This window comes from Sinocyclocheilus rhinocerous, unplaced genomic scaffold (assembly GCF_001515625.1).
Source record: "Sinocyclocheilus rhinocerous isolate Xijiao unplaced genomic scaffold, SAMN03320098_v1.1 scaffold752, whole genome shotgun sequence".
NCBI classification, from domain to species: Eukaryota; Metazoa; Chordata; class Actinopteri; order Cypriniformes; family Cyprinidae; genus Sinocyclocheilus; species Sinocyclocheilus rhinocerous.
Window position 1 is genome coordinate 1,080,755 of NW_015639777.1, and position 16,016 is coordinate 1,096,770.

A 16,016-nucleotide genomic window follows, 5' to 3' on the forward strand; every position below is an offset into this window, starting at 1 on the left:
TTGAGTTGAGCTGCAGGTTTAGGCTCAGTGACTGCACTTAATTTAATTAAGAAGAATTAAATTATTTGTTTTAATTTATTTAGCCTGACATGTTTACAGTTCCAAAATGTTCTATGTTTCTTAAAAATAAAATGTATTGTGTTCAGTGGAAAATAAAGTTGTAGTTTTTTACCCAGACATTTAAAAATAACATATTTTAGAGCTGTAATCGCAATACCGTGAAACCGTGATATTTTTATCTAAGGTTATCATACCGTCAGAATCTCATGCCTAGTCCAGTCGTTTGAAAAACTCCACATCGCTCTCAGCGATTGATTGTTATTTTCTCATTTTCTGTGGCTGCTGAGGAAATGTAAGCATTATAATTAGTAACTTCAGTCATATTAAAAATATTTTATGACATCCATATGCTACTTGACTAAAAAGATATAGGCTAAAGTGTAGTTAATAGATTACACTAATATTAGGTTGCTTTTAGCGGTACCCTGGAGTTGGTCAAGTCACCTTTATTTGTATCAGGGGCGAGGGCAGAAATGTTTAAGTGGGTGGGCCTACATAAAACTGCATGTAAAATTGCCAACAGAAAATACAGCACAAAGGTTCAATACACAATACTAATAAAAACATTAATAAACATTCATTTTAATTTCAACAATTACTAATACATTATTAAAAATAAATGTTCTGTTAACATTCGTACTAACAAAAATAACAACAAACAGTTGTATTTTTATTACCCAACATTAACAAATATAATAAGAATTGTAACAAATGTATTGCTCATTGTTAATGTTCGTTAATGCATTAACTAATGTTAACTAAAGGAAGTTTATTGTAAAGCATTACCTCAGTCTGAGACAATGGGGCTTCACAGATGATTTTCATAATTAAGTGTCTCTGTCAATTCACACACATCGAGGATGGCAGAAATGTGCGCAGCTTCAAATTATAAAGTTTGTTGTGGTGAACAGGATCTAGCACAACGTTTTTATGTTTCTTTCCTCAAAGAACGCATCTATTTAATGAACCAAACACTACCTATGGTATGATGCTTCAAACGCGCTTGGCTGAAGTTTCCGATCTATAAATCCATCACCCGCAGGTGGTCTGGCTTCATTTGTAAGTTAGACGGTTCGGATTCAGTGCTAAGACTTAGTTTCAATTAGGGCTGCACGATTATGACTAAAATCATACTTGCCGATTATTCCCTTGAAATTGCAATTGCCATTAGTAATTACGATTATCACAATTTACATTGAATGATGTTTATATCATTGTTTGAAGCAACGGCATGCTATATTTTTTGTGAAAATAAACAAGAGGAAAACACTCTAACTGAAAAACCTGTATTGCTTTTCTATAGTATTAAGCCTCAAATGTGAACTATACATTGGATTGGTTTCTTCTTTAAATAAAAAAGTAAAAATATGCATGGTATTATAATGTTATACTAAAACTAAAATTAAAACAATGGAAAAACCCTTACGATAACCTGTAGAAAGAAAAAAACACATCTTAAGCACGCAGAATAACATAAGTGGACTTTGAACGATTAATTGCCGCTTTGAACGATTACGTAATTGTGGCATCCATAATTGTAATTGCAATTAGAAATTCGATTAATTGTGCAGCCCTAGTTTCAATTGTGATATTCAATATATACTTTTTAAAGAATTGATCTGAGTGATAGCCTATTTGTTTCGCTATTTTCAAATTCAGCTCCACAAACACGCTTATTTTACTTTTATGTCCTTATGTCGCAAACAACATTGTGGGTGGGACTAAAATAAAAACTAATCATCCTTTTGACAAGCGTATGGTATGTGCCTATAGGAAGAGGGAAAATTAAGAAACTGCCTGCAATTGACTATGAAAACTTGAGTTTAATATTTTTTAAAACTAAATATATAAAGTTATAGTGAAATAAGACGTTTATTATTATCGTTTAATAAATTACAACTTCTCATTGGGTGGGCCACAGCTGAAAGCCCACCTGTAGCCTCGCCACTGATTTGTATTGTGCTTTATACAATAGCCTACTAGTTGTCAAAGCAGTTTTGCAGAGTCAAACAGGAAAATAGTTTGTCAATAATGCAAGAGGACGATAACAATGAGTCATTTTTCCAGATAAAGTCAGTTCATTGATGATTCCGTGATGTCATCATCCAGTTCAGCTCTCGTCCAATAGTGTCTGTGCAATCAGTCAAGTGTCCCCAACTAAGCAAGCCAAAGCCAACAGTGGCAAGGAACCAAAACTCCTTCAGTGACAGAAATGGAGAAAAAACCTTGGGAGAAACCAGGCTCAGTCAGAGGGCCAGTTCTCCTCTGGCCAGCCAAAAACAGCATGGTGTGGTTAATTCCAGGCTGTAACACAGGTCAGATTGTGCAGAGGAATCGTCTGGTTCCTGTGGTCTTGTGCCAATGGCCGTCAAGGTGACGAGGTCTTCGCAGGGGTTCTGTCTCTAGGGTTCGTCTAGTTGACATGGTCTCCGCTGACATTCAGGGCTGTAGAGGTCGTCTCGAGGTGCTGATCCACCATCTGGTCTGGATCTGGGTGGCTACGGTGACCATCTGATCTGGATACAGTTGGGTTACTCTCCAGCTATGAAACAAAGTAAGTAATTAATTAAATTAGCACGCTTATATAGTGTGTCGGCAATCTCACAGGCTGACTATATGAATATGGAGCATATTGCCCAACACTAATGTGCAATGTTGTGGTATCTCATTGATTGTTTTTTTTTATTGTGACATTGACCATTCCAAGATGGCGGACGCATCGATGTGTCTGGAGTGGTCAACTCTGGCATCTACCTATACATATCTATGGATGTCAGTATGTGCAAATATTTGTCCCAAATATTTAGTTTGGCATGGCATACAAACTAACTTTAAATCATAGGATATTAAGAATAGTGCTTAGTTTGTGCCATATGTGCCACATTACTGCCTGCTTTTGGGTAGTAGTAAAGCATGGGAAAGCATGATATCTAAAAGCTTGTTGTCATCTTTTTGCTTAAGGCTGTGGGTTAAGGGTCATCCCAAATGGCCAGAATGAATTCTGTGTGGGATTAGTTGGGTCAATGAAGTACCATAGAGACCAACCCCTACCTTGCTCTCTCTTGTGAACTATCCATCATTTTTGTGACATGAATGCAAATTCCTTTCTCTTTTAGTTTAGTTCCCAACACTTGAGTTGCTGGAGTCAAAAATGGAGGAATTGATTGGCTGGACATCATTCATGTTTCCATATTCAGGGCTCGCAAAATTTCAAAATCCCTGGTAGCCCTTCGGGCAGGTACTCTTCAGATTTTGGTAGCCCGATAATTAATTTAACTAGCCCAAATAAAAAAATACCTTTTTTTTTTAATTATAGAAAATCAGATAGGAGTTTAAATGTCAATCCAAATTTTTTTCAATACACAAATATCAACAAATGTGAAGGAAGGAATTTTATTTCACTATTTACAGGGTATCTGCAGAATTTTAAAAAATAAATTTAAGGCAATTTATGACCCATTTTAAGAGCTACACAAGTAAAATGAACACAGTATGAGTGGGGTTGGACAATGTCTGTGGTAACATACAGTACTGAGCCATAAAATTACATGATTTACAGTTCAGATACAGGTTTTCACAAAAACAAAAATCTTATACAACAGCATTTCAGCCTTTAGACCATTTTTATGAAAAGGGATAAATCAAGCATATCAATTATTGTCAATTTAAAACGTATAAAATCATGAGTTGATATTTGCATTAATCTGACCATAAACAGCAAGAAAGTCTTGTTGGAAATGCTAATTCATTCTCTGCTGAAATATTGTGGTTTCCCCGGTAACGGCTGTACACAAAGCAGCTCCGCGCTCATAAACGCTGCTTTATCAGGAATTATAGGTCAAATGAAATTAAAAATGCCAATGACACGTTTCTGAGGACAGTCTGTTGCCTTCAGATACATTCAAATAAAGACATCTGCGCCGCGTTTTGACTTGAAACTTGCAGCGCTTATATTTATTCAATGACATCATTGCCTTTTGAAGTTTAATCCAGCCGTATCACGACTCTTGTCTTTCCGTCCCCAACTGTAAGACCTCTTGAAATTATAATTAAGACATTTCTTATACCATTTAACGTATTTAAAACTTTTTATGGTCTTAAGTTTGATACAACTCACTTTAGGAGTTTTTAAGGACCCGTGGGACATTTTGGTAGCCCGACTGGAAAACACAATAGCCCCGGGACGTCGGGCTAGTGATTTTGCGAGCCCTGATATTATGTGATCATCCTTTCTTTTGGCCCATGCTGAGAGCTGATCCATGATACAAAATATTGAAATCAAATGTCTGATTTTTGTGGACTGCTGAAAATTACATTATATTAAAATAGGAAAAAAAAATTTAAATTGTCATACTATTTCACAATATTACTGTTTTTACTGTATTTTTGAACAAATAAATGCAGCCTTCATAAGGCCTTTTTGAAAAATAAAGTTGACCCCAAACTTGAATTTATATTTGCTATTTTTCAAATGCCTTAAATACATGACCCAGAAACAAAATTTTAAGTATAAAAAAGAAAGTTACTCATGAAATACACATTTTTTAAATTATGACGAGGAATGGAAAAATGACCAAATTATCAGGTTTTACACAAATTACGACTCCCTCAGCTGTAAATATGACCAAAGTCTACTGTTACTGATAAGCAACACGTCAATGTTTTGTTATGCCGATCTAATTCAGTATTAAGATAAAACCGTTTTATCACTGACAGTTGTCTTGCTGCTCCTCTCCTGAAAGGAGTCATTTGGTATCTTGCGAACTTTTCATGGCTTGTATTTGGATTTAGTAGGGGGTCTTCATGACCAGAAGAGCTGTTCGGCATGTGTTTTACAGCCCTGTCTCAGGAACTCCATTACCCTGGGACTCTTTGTTTTTAACCATTTTCACGTGCGTTCATCTCAGTGCTTTGATATGGAATCTGGTGGTCCACACTTAAAACAAACTGAACTCTCAGGAACCAAGACGCAAGCCATATGGAGGAGAGAATCTTTCAGGGGTTAAGAGGAGTTTGCTGAGAGGGTTTTCCTCGGATTGAGGCGACGTCTGAGAGGAATGTGAACTTGTCAGCACATTATGCAGCAGATCCCTCGCTGATACAATGTCTAGCCATCTATAAGACTCCCTCTAAATATTTCCCCATATGTGCTCAAAAAGAGACATTTCACATTTCTACTCTGTACAGTTTTATGAAGAGCATTTTTAACAGTAAGAACTTTAAATATTTTAACATGACTTGCTATGTTCCATCCTCCCCCAAGCCCTTCTTAAAAGCATTTTAAAAGTGTGTCTGGCCAGAGGCTCTGCCCGGAGCTGTAAAGCAGGATGCCGTGAAAGCGCAACATATGTCTGAACTTTTAATGCTGTTAGAGGAAGAAAGACAGATATAGCCAGTCAGGATGGAGAAAGGGAGTGCACTCCGTAGGACCCACAGTGGAAACTTTTAGTAATTCCACCAGTCAAAACACTCCACAGCAAATTTTACCAGACATCCCACTTCTCTGTCTAGACTTATTTCAAGCCTCAAACAGCAAGATATTATTAAGAGTTATGTAGGATGCCATTTGTCACAAATGGAGGCAACAAACAGCCCTTTTGTTGTCATGGGCAGTCCATCCATGGGTGGTAAATGAATTTTATGAGCTTGAGCTGATATTAATCTGTACATGAGCTCGTTGAATTTACTGCTTCATTCATGGAGATGCTGGAAATACCGTCACTGTGTGGCAGTGGTCAGTGGTGCATTCTAATGCAAGCAATTCAAGCCCTTTCCAAACCTGACGTCACCATTAGAACTGTTCAGTCTTCACCTCTGACATTTTTACCTAAGTATGTGGAACGTAGACCTGCCTAGATTTGTGTGTGTGTGCTTTGAGGGGGTTAACGGCAATCCACATGGAGTTTCTTCTCTTCTTTTCTATAGCATACATACAGCAATGCCACATGGAAGTGCTTTCATAATTTTATATAAGAAACCTCTGGCAGCTTATCAAAGAAGCCGTTATGGTACGCAGACCATGTTTTGAGATGGTGATGAGTCTAGTAGTCTCGGCCTCAGATGTCACGCCCACGGGCCGTTGGCTGACTGTCTGATGCATATGGCACACAAAATTGGAAACACTTCAGGAGTTTCGAAGTCGTCATCGGATTGGTTGAAATATACTGGATTTCCGGGAGACATGTGTGTTGCGTTGTTTAATGTTCCACCTGGAAACAAAAATGCCGTGTCGCCAAACCCCCTCATGGCAGAAGAAAGACGTCATGTTTACAGCTGTGACAATGAGCGTTTATCAGGATAAAGTTTAAAGTTTGCGGTATAGAATCTTTAAAATAAGTCCAAGAGATTTACAGACTTTTCTGTGCTGTTATTGTGGGGACATAAACATGACGCAGCACAAAACGAAACATGATTTGTTGCTTTACCTGTCAGTCCATATGGCCTCTTGTGTGGTCCTTGGCCATTCAAAGTCCAAGGTTGGCCAAGGTTCCCAGACCTTCTGCCGTCAGTCTGAAGGTCTGGCTACGCTGGTCTAGAGACTTATGTCTTTGTGTATGTGTTTTGTTCTTCTCCCTGTGGCAGTATGCTGATCATAAGACAGGAAGTTAGTCCTTTACCCACAGTTTCTGATTGGACTGGAACTGTTTTGTGACGCTTTAATAATTTTTCATTTAATCAGATTGAGGGTGTAAACATTTAGGTGTGAAATGCTTAGCAGCTGAAAGCTGGTCCATCTTTTAATGTGTGAGAATGAGAATTGTGTACCTCAAACTGTCCTGTCATAATAAAAGCAAGAGGCCAAATTATACATTTAGAATACATTTCAGTACAAAAGTTATTGGTGAATCATAATTTGTTCGCGATAGCATTCGTACGCAGATTTCCCGCACAAATTTGTGCACACTTAGTGACGAAGACCCACTGTTTAGATCAGATATTTGCAGTTTAAAGCTTTCACTCTTAAAACCTAAACAAGTGAAAAGGCCAACAACAACAAAGCCTGTCACGCAAGGATGATATACTCACTGATATAATCCAATCGCAATGCCATTTTAGCTCAACATCTATTCTTGGTCTGGTGCTTCCATTATTATTTAGCTCATATGTGAGGTTACTGTTGACCCAGTCAATGCTAATGTCATATAGTCTTGTACCAGCCTCTCTTAGACGGGCACTTAAAGGTGCAAAGGAAATGCATATATTCGTTCAACGAAATCAGACCAAACCTCAGCCACCTGCATGGTATGTCTGTTCAAACTCATTCACGCTTCACTAAAGCACTCGCACATACACACATGTGCACTCTGGAATCCAATGTGCCAGGGGCCCAGCTGATTTTGCTTTTGCCCCTCCCGACCAGCCAATAAGGACATTTAAATGGGCAGACACCTCCCACAGCGGGTGGGAGGGTGTAGGGCCATGTGGTTCTGTGTGCATCGAGAGAGAGAGAAGATTTTGTCCATCTGTGTTTTAGGAAGAGCAGAAACCTCAAAGGGGATGTGTGACTTCCCAGAAAAAAAGTTTCGGAAGTAGAGGGCAGTTTAAGTTTGCCTGACGGTTACTTCAGAGTGCTTAAATTAGCGTGGCCCTCTGTGGTCTTCAAACAAAGTTTTGCCCTTTACCCTTGACTTTAAACCTGCCGACGCCTGTCGTTCAAGATTTAGTGCTTCTGTATATAATTTATATAGAAATATTTATGTTAAAAAAAGGGTACATTTATATTTTGGGGGGAAAAAAGTAGTGGAAAACATTTTGAAGTTTTTCTAAAAATCTTTTTTTTTTTTTTTTTTAAATGGATAAAATGGCATATTGTACCTTTAAGAAAGGCATGGCAAACTAAAAAGAGATTGAAGCTTTCAATATTGCTGCTATTGCTTCAGAAAAAGAAAGAAAACAAAGACATATGTGCAATGACTTGCTGAATAAAGCATGTTTGTTCTCAAAACAGCTTGTTTGTTTGTGTGTGTGTGTGTTTGTGTTACAAGGTTGCCTAACAGCGAGTATCCCATGTGATTTGTGAATAGGGGCTAGCATATATATTCTGGTCAAACTTATTTATATTTAAATTAGGGGTGTACCAATTCACTCGTTTTCTCGATGCATCGATTACAAACCCTGACGATGCAATGCATCAATCTTGAAACATGGATTTTTGAATCGTGAATCGTCGATTTCGGACAGTAATCGATATAAAATGCTAAGAATGGAATGAATCACGATTTTCTATAGCGATTCAATGCTTTCAAAATATATACACATTAAATTACTACAAGCAGGAATTAATGGAGACCTTGAACAGTGTTCGTGCCTCGCATCTCTCCTTCACGCGCTCCACTATTTACCGCCTGAGACTGTCACAAGATTGCGCTCGCTCTCCGTTCGTCTCACTGACACATTTTTTGAGCAGCTGATGTGTGATCTCCTCTTCGTACTCGTGGCCAGTAATACTAAAGTGAAGTAGTTTTGCTTTTCTGTAGTTTTTCAATGGCTCTCAGTCATCATAAAATTGCCATTAGGAAAAAATTATAGATTACAAATGATTGATTATTGTCCAGCAGTGTATTTGATTTCTTATAGCAAATTCAAAGTAAGAGATAAGAAAATAATTCCTTGTAAAAAAAAAAAAAAATAAATACATAAAATTATTGTATTTGACATTTCTGTCACTTCTGAAAGGATGGCTACGCCCCTGGTGTGACAAAATGTTATCCTATACGTAATACTTTTAAAGCTCTTTTTTTTAAATCTTGGCTTACATAAATGTCTACATATGCCATGTCATGTCATAGCATCATTAAACTAGCATCTAACAATGGACAAAAGTGTTTGTTTGTTCTTTTTTCTCTAACCCATGGTTCTCTAACCATAAAGGCTGCTGTGTAATTTGCCCCCTGACTAAGCATTTAAAGAATTTAGGGGAAGCATTTAAATAATCCTGTGAATGCACTTAAAGAATGCAGAATCGAATCGTTAATCGAATCAAATCGAATTTAATTGCGAATCGAATCGCTGTGAATGTGCAAAAAAATCGTTCTTGAATCGAATCGAAAACCTATGAATCGTGAATCGAATCGATTCGCTGTCTACCCAAAGATTCACAGCCCTAGTTGTGTAAATGATACATGTGTAAATAATATTACTTATTATTTAAAAGAGAGTTTAGGAGGTTCATAAAGCACTCAACTCTGCTTGTAATTCCTCTCACATGCATACAACCATCAACGATTGGTTAAAAAGTTCTTGCGAACTCCTAAGACAGCAAAATTGTGAGCAGTGTATGCCCAGCATTTGAGGGAAGCTGGTTTTTATAACCAAAGTTATGTAGTGTTAGTTAGCAATCACTGTGGTTTTAAATTGAAAATGCAGAATTATAAAACTGTTGATTTTGCAGTATATGTTTTTCTTTAGTATGTAGTAGGCATGGGCCAGTATGATATTTTGACGGTATGATAACCTTAAACAAAAATATCACGGTATCACGGTATTGTCGTTACGGCTCTAAAATGTGTTATTTTTAAATGACTGGGTATTCACTCTCTGACAGCAGGAGGCGCTTCAGGAACACCAGATACTGTGTTTCCTTGGTTACCGCCATAAACAAAGCAGCACTGCGCTGAAACACTGCTTTAATATGAAGTATACAAAGACGAGATTAAAAGAAAATACCACGTAAACTTTTCTGAAGACAGTCAGTTCCCCTCAGAAACACGTTCATATAAACCCCCAAATCAATATTGAGGATTTTCTTCCAATAGTTCGTGCATCATGAACAGCGAGTTATCTGCCTGCTACAGTATTTTTCTCTGTGCGTCCGTCTTGGCCTGTGTTAACGGGCATTTACAGACTTCATATTTTCACATAAATGACATTTTGGAAAACAATTGCATTGCAACACACACGTGACTGACCGCTCGCTCGCACCAACAGGAGGAAGGAGCTTGAAAAGTTTAAAAGTTTTCAACTTCTGCCGCGAGCAACGGACCCAACGCGACGCAACAGACCCACAATTCAATTCGGCAACGCTTGACGTCACTCCATTCAAAGTGAACGAGAGGCGTTGACGCCGACGCCCCGTGTGAATGGGGCGTCAGTCTTTGAGGAGACATGAAAAACAGTGCATACCGCAGGAACGGTATAACGGAAAATATTAGCGGTTTTGAAACCGTGACATTTTCAAATCGCGGTATACCTTGAAACCGGTAATCGGCCCATGCCTAGTATGTAGTCTCCGACATGATGGTTGTTGTTCTGTTAAACGGGTCCACCATGGGTAAACATCCCTCTACTTCAGCCTGACTTTATAATGGTGAAGAACTACGGAAAGATGGATTTAATTGCTTTCAAACCTGTTTGCAACCAAGGAATACTCTGTCATAAGGGTGCAAATCGCTTGAATTTTCACAATCCATTATTATGGTACTTGGGCCATGATCTGATTCGTAGACTTTTCTTTTGTGATACATGAAGTATTGATATACACTGCAATAAATGTTTTATTATACTGCAGTAATGTGGCATCACTTAGAAAAACATGTTTTAGATAAAACTTCTCTTTAATGCCATAAAGTGAACACACATGCTCACCTAAATGTGGTTGAGACATTACGAATCTGTTCAGATACATTTACTTTCACCATTGGAATCTATGTATTTTCCAACATTGATTGTTTTTGTACTTTCTAAGGAATGCATCACAGTTACTATAGCTCAATACTTATGGTTACGGATTTGAAAAACCTATAATCATAAGTGTTAGGCTTCAGCACATTCTTCGTCTTGCAAAAAAATTGTGTCCTACAGACTTGAATCATGAATTATTGATGGTCCATCACATAAGAGATTCAGACTTGCGATTTTCTCCTTGTATGCAATAAAATGGGAGACAAATTACATTGAAGAAGGGACCAGAGCCATATCTTAGGATTGGAATGTCATAATTATATATGTATATATAAATTAAATTTATATAATTAATTTTCCCTCTAAGGCCACCTGGTTGAGCACCACTGCTCTAGCATCATGGAAGCAACTCCGTGTTAGCTGACCAAAACTGAAGCTTCATTCAGCAGGACACTTCTAATTGTTCCTGAAAAATTAACTAGCTTTTCTTTACCTCTGAGAGGAGAAATTGTATCTTTCCCCACCTGTTTTTAAGGAAAAACTGGTGGATGCCACAGTCACAACAAGAGGCCCTCATCCGAGAGAGAGAAGGTGGCGGGGGTGAGCAACAGTGAAAAAGTTGGGTCCAGTGTAGAAGATAGTGTGCGAGGTAATGGACGCCAATGCACAGGCAGGAAAAGAAGCATGTGTACTTTGTCAAAGATTTATATACCAGTCAGTCGTTACAGTGATAGCTTTAGCGTACAGGAGAAGAGGCCAACAGGAAAGTCAAGTTATGTATATGTGTAGCACACTAGAGGAAAAAATGCATCATCCACATAGCCAAAGAAAATCCCATTCCATCCTGCTGTTCTCCTCATCACTGGGGCCAAAAACTCCCTGTAAAATGAATATACAAACAAGTAAATAAGGCAAATTACAGTCAGAATATACTGGGTGCAGCCAAGTTTTTTCTAATCACACGTATTGTGTATGCTTGTCTAGCACACACCCCATTTTTTGTATATTTTTTTTGTTTGTTTTACTAATTTGTTGGTCCATAACACTGGCCCGGCACAGTGTTTCACAGTTGAAAGAAACTGATAAGGCAGAACAACAGGGAAATGCAACGCCACAACTGTGGAGTACAAAAAACAAGCAAAAAGACATTTTTATTGGTCATAATTTCTGGAGAGAAATGGTGCAGACACTGGACAAAGATGAAACTTGTGCGCATACTGTATGTCGAGTGCCGTTTGCTAGCATTTGCTATCAAACTGACTATACTTTAAAAAAAGCTATGCATTCTGCTGTATGCATACACCCACACGTTCATGTTAAAACTGAGGTATACTTTGGGCTTAATAGTTACATCGTGGGAATAATTTAGGACTTTACCAGGAAACGCTGCTTCTGCTAACAATGTCCACACAGTTCCTGGGCATGAGAAACAGTTATGCAAAGTCACTGGATCCACCAGCCCCTGCAAATATAGTTGTGCTACACATTGTGCTTGTGAAACTTGACGTAATTGAACAGGGCCATTGCTACATAAATGTTTCAGACGGAACACGGGAGTCTTGGGTGGTAAGTTTCCTCCCGCCACCTCTCTGTTGCTTCCTCCTAATTCCAGTCACTCTGAAAAGCTGCTTCCCAAAAAGTGGTTCCATGTGACCTCTGTACACACTAGTGCAGTTGTAGCATCTGGTCCACAGAGAGGGGACCCGCTTTTACGAGCAGGTAACTCGAGTGGAATCATGACTCTAGATTTACACACAGCTGCCGTATAGCCAAGTGAGATATAATTAGCGTTTGATCTGGTCTTTGGTAAAGTCATTAGGTTGCAGGAAGGCGGTCTAGCAGGTTTTGAAAAGGAATACTCTACCTGACACTGAGCTTCACTCGGAGGAAGGTGGAGAATTTGTTTGGGTGATACTGAGTTCAGGCCAATTACACGGTTTCAGCTTTTAGTTATTATTCTCAGGGAAGTGTTACCCTAAATGGATCCGGTTAGCTTTTGATGCAAGTATTGCAAAAAAAATAAAATAAATGATATCTATTAATTCATTTATTTTTAACGTTTTTCTTGAACGTTAATAAGAAGGCTTGTACTTTGAAAGTGCTTTTTAGGCAATATATAGAAATATATTTAAAACAACTATGAAGTAATCCTTAAATGGGTCAGATGAGTGACACAACAATAGACTTCAGGCAATCCATCGACAGGCTGTCAGAACACAGGAAGCCCTAAGCAGGACTGAATTCCCATTTTGGGAGAGATCTTTTACTTCTTGCCAAGGCATTTGAAAGAGTCCAGATTCTTTGTGTCATGGCATACATTCTTATTCTTTAAATTAAGTGTTAAGTTTGTGGCAGAATTGAACTAGTCTGTTGAATATCAACACTGTATACAAGTAGAATTTTGGCATATGCTCATATATTTTATATTAATCACATTTATATAAATTGTTTATTAGATGGCAGAACCTTGACAAAAACGCCATGTAAGCTGCTAAAGCACAGCACATCAACAGGCTAGTTTTAGTTAAATTAATAAATACAATTTAATAGATAAATAGATAAATTTGACTATATATACACTTTAAAAAATTGAAAACTCTAGATAAACTAATTACTGGTAACTGACTAGTTGGATGTTGGACGATTGTGACCCATCCCTATTAGCTGTAAAATCTCTTTAAAGGGGTCATATGATGCGATTTCATTTTTTCCTTTCTCTTTGGAGTGTTACAAGCTCTTGGTGCATAAAGAAGATCTGTAAAGTTGTAAAGACTAAAGTCTCAAATCCAAAGAGATATTCTTTATAAAAGTTAAGAGTTAGCCACACCTACCTAAAACGGCGCGTTCTAACACGCCCCCACATATCTACATCACGATGTGGGAAGATTTGCATAACACAGCCCAAATGTTCACGTAACATTTCCGTCTCCCGCTTGAGGTATTCGGCCAATCACAATGCATTGGATAGCTGGCCAATCACAGCACACCTCGCTTTTTCAGACCGATGAGTTTTGTAAAAATCGATGCGTTTCAAAAAGGCGGGGCATAGAGGAGAAACAATAATGTACAGTATGTGGAAAATAATGTGTTTTTTTTACTTTAAACCGCATAAACACATTTCATTACACAAAATACACAAAATAATGTTCTTTTTAGCAGCATCATATGACCCCTTTAATGTTTGGTCCTTAACACCATACATTAAAATATTCTTTGTCTTTAGTTTTCTTTTGTCTCTTGTCAGAGTTAAATGTTCTGAGTTTGAGTGTGCTTATATAACGTAGGCTTCTACAATAACTTTTGTGAAAACACATCTACCTATTACCTTACTGTAAACATTTATAGTCTTGGCAGTTGACCAATGTAACTGTTTATGAGCTCTTAATTATAGAGTGGTTTTAGTATAAGTGTGGCCTTTGCCTTTTACATACACTGATTAAATCTCACCATCTGACTGATTCCTTTTCACACTTGTTGAATTCACTTTTAAATTTTATTTTAACTATGGGATAAACCTAGAGGGACATACCTAGAGGGACATATTTACAATTTGGATCAGCCTGCATGTCAGTACACACACACACACTTTTCCAAGCACTTTTTTTTTCTCAATTTCTAACTTGATTATCAAGATGCCCAAACATCTGAATGTTTATATCCAGTCAGAGTCTTCCTAAAGACACTTTCAAGGCTGATTATCATCACTGATAATGATTGTCAGTATTATCAATGCTTGGGTCTCTGAGGGTTACAAAATTCACATGCAGTGTACTTCACAATCGATCACTCAATAAATTGGACTGCAACTCTGTTAATTTCACACCATTTCTCTTGTTTTCCTTCACAGGTGCTGCGGTTTTTCTGTGACAGCTGCGGCGTGCCAATCTGTAGAGAGTGCAGCTTGGGCAGACACGCGGGTCACAGTTTCACCTACCTGCAGGAAGCACTGCAGGACTCCAGAGCGCTGACCATCCAGCTGCTCGCAGACGCACAGCAGGGCAGACAGGCTGTACAGGTTAGTGAACAACTACAATCTCTCATACACAAACACCTGCTGGGTATTTTAACAGACATTTCTTTATTTATCCTTCCTGCTGTTTTACTTGGACCTCAGAGTGTTTTACCAGATGCAACAAGACTTGCACTTGCTTTATTTTTCTTACTCTGAATACCAAAATTAATAAATAAGGGCAATAAATAGATTACCATAGAATCAATTGGTTGTTGTTTACTGTGGTGTCTTTATGGTCCACTGTCATTGTCAATGCTTCAGTGTCATGTTGAGCTGTTGTTTTTGCTACAATACACTGATAACTCTGAGACTCTCTTTTTTTTTTTTTTCCAAAGATGAAACTTTAGTCAAGCAACGAGGCATTAAATTGATTAAAAGTGACAAAGACTCTTAGATTGTCACTCTTACTGTCAAATAAATGCTGTTCTTTTGAACACTGTTTTCACAAAAGAGCAACTGTTTTCAACACTTGATAGTTGGAGATAATTATATAAGTGATAATTAATAATTCAATATAATTCATAATACGTAATATTTCTTGAGCACCAAATTAGCATATTAGAATGAATTCTGAAGGATCATGTGAGTAGTTGCTGCTGAAAATTCAGTTTGCATCACAGAAATACATTTTTGTATTAAACAAACATAAATAACATTAAATAATCCCTAACCCAAACGTTTGAACTGTATTGTATGCCATTAATATTCTTATGAGAGAAATTACAAAACAGTCCTAGGCTTCAGTAGCTCTTTATCTACTATATTTTCTTAAAGGAATATTCCGGATCAATACAACTTAAGCTCTTTTGACAGCATCTGTGGCATGCTCAGGTTTTTTTCCACCCTTTACAGCAATGCATTTACAATACCAAAAGGAGCAAGTGTACAGCATCAAAATAAATGTAAAAAATATACAAGTACTTAACAAAAGTATAGCCAAATAAATAAACATGAAATGTAATTCAGTAGTTCCATACCTAAATAAAAATTGGGTAAATTTACTGTCCAATAAACTTGTTTTTAAATGGAACTCATTTAAATGAATTAATAGTAGGGATGTAACGATTCACTCAACTCACGATTCGATTCACAATTTTGATTTCACAATTCAATTTTCTCACAATGTTTTTTAACAAAATGAGATTGAAGACATTATACAGTAAATTAAAAGGTGTCGTTTTATTAGGCTATTGCTGCACGTTTCTTTGTGACATTGAAATATAACAAAACTAAATTGAAATTTTAAAACACACCCCAAATCAAACAAGTAAGTTACACAAATAAAAGAAATCTCTTAATATGAACAAACTAAGGCTTTGTCTGT

General features: G+C 37.4%; 1 protein-coding gene across 1 annotated transcript in view; it reads left to right on the forward strand.

Annotated features, from left to right (window-relative positions):
* The window catches only part of LOC107751884 (E3 ubiquitin-protein ligase TRIM71), a 46,908-nt gene that overhangs the window by 18,608 nt on the left and 12,284 nt on the right, over positions 1-16,016 (forward strand). Inside the window, exon 2 of the mRNA XM_016567652.1 lies at positions 14,528-14,695. Coding sequence (XP_016423138.1) covers positions 14,528-14,695 — 168 coding nt within the window. The remainder of the gene's footprint in view (positions 1-14,527; positions 14,696-16,016) is intronic.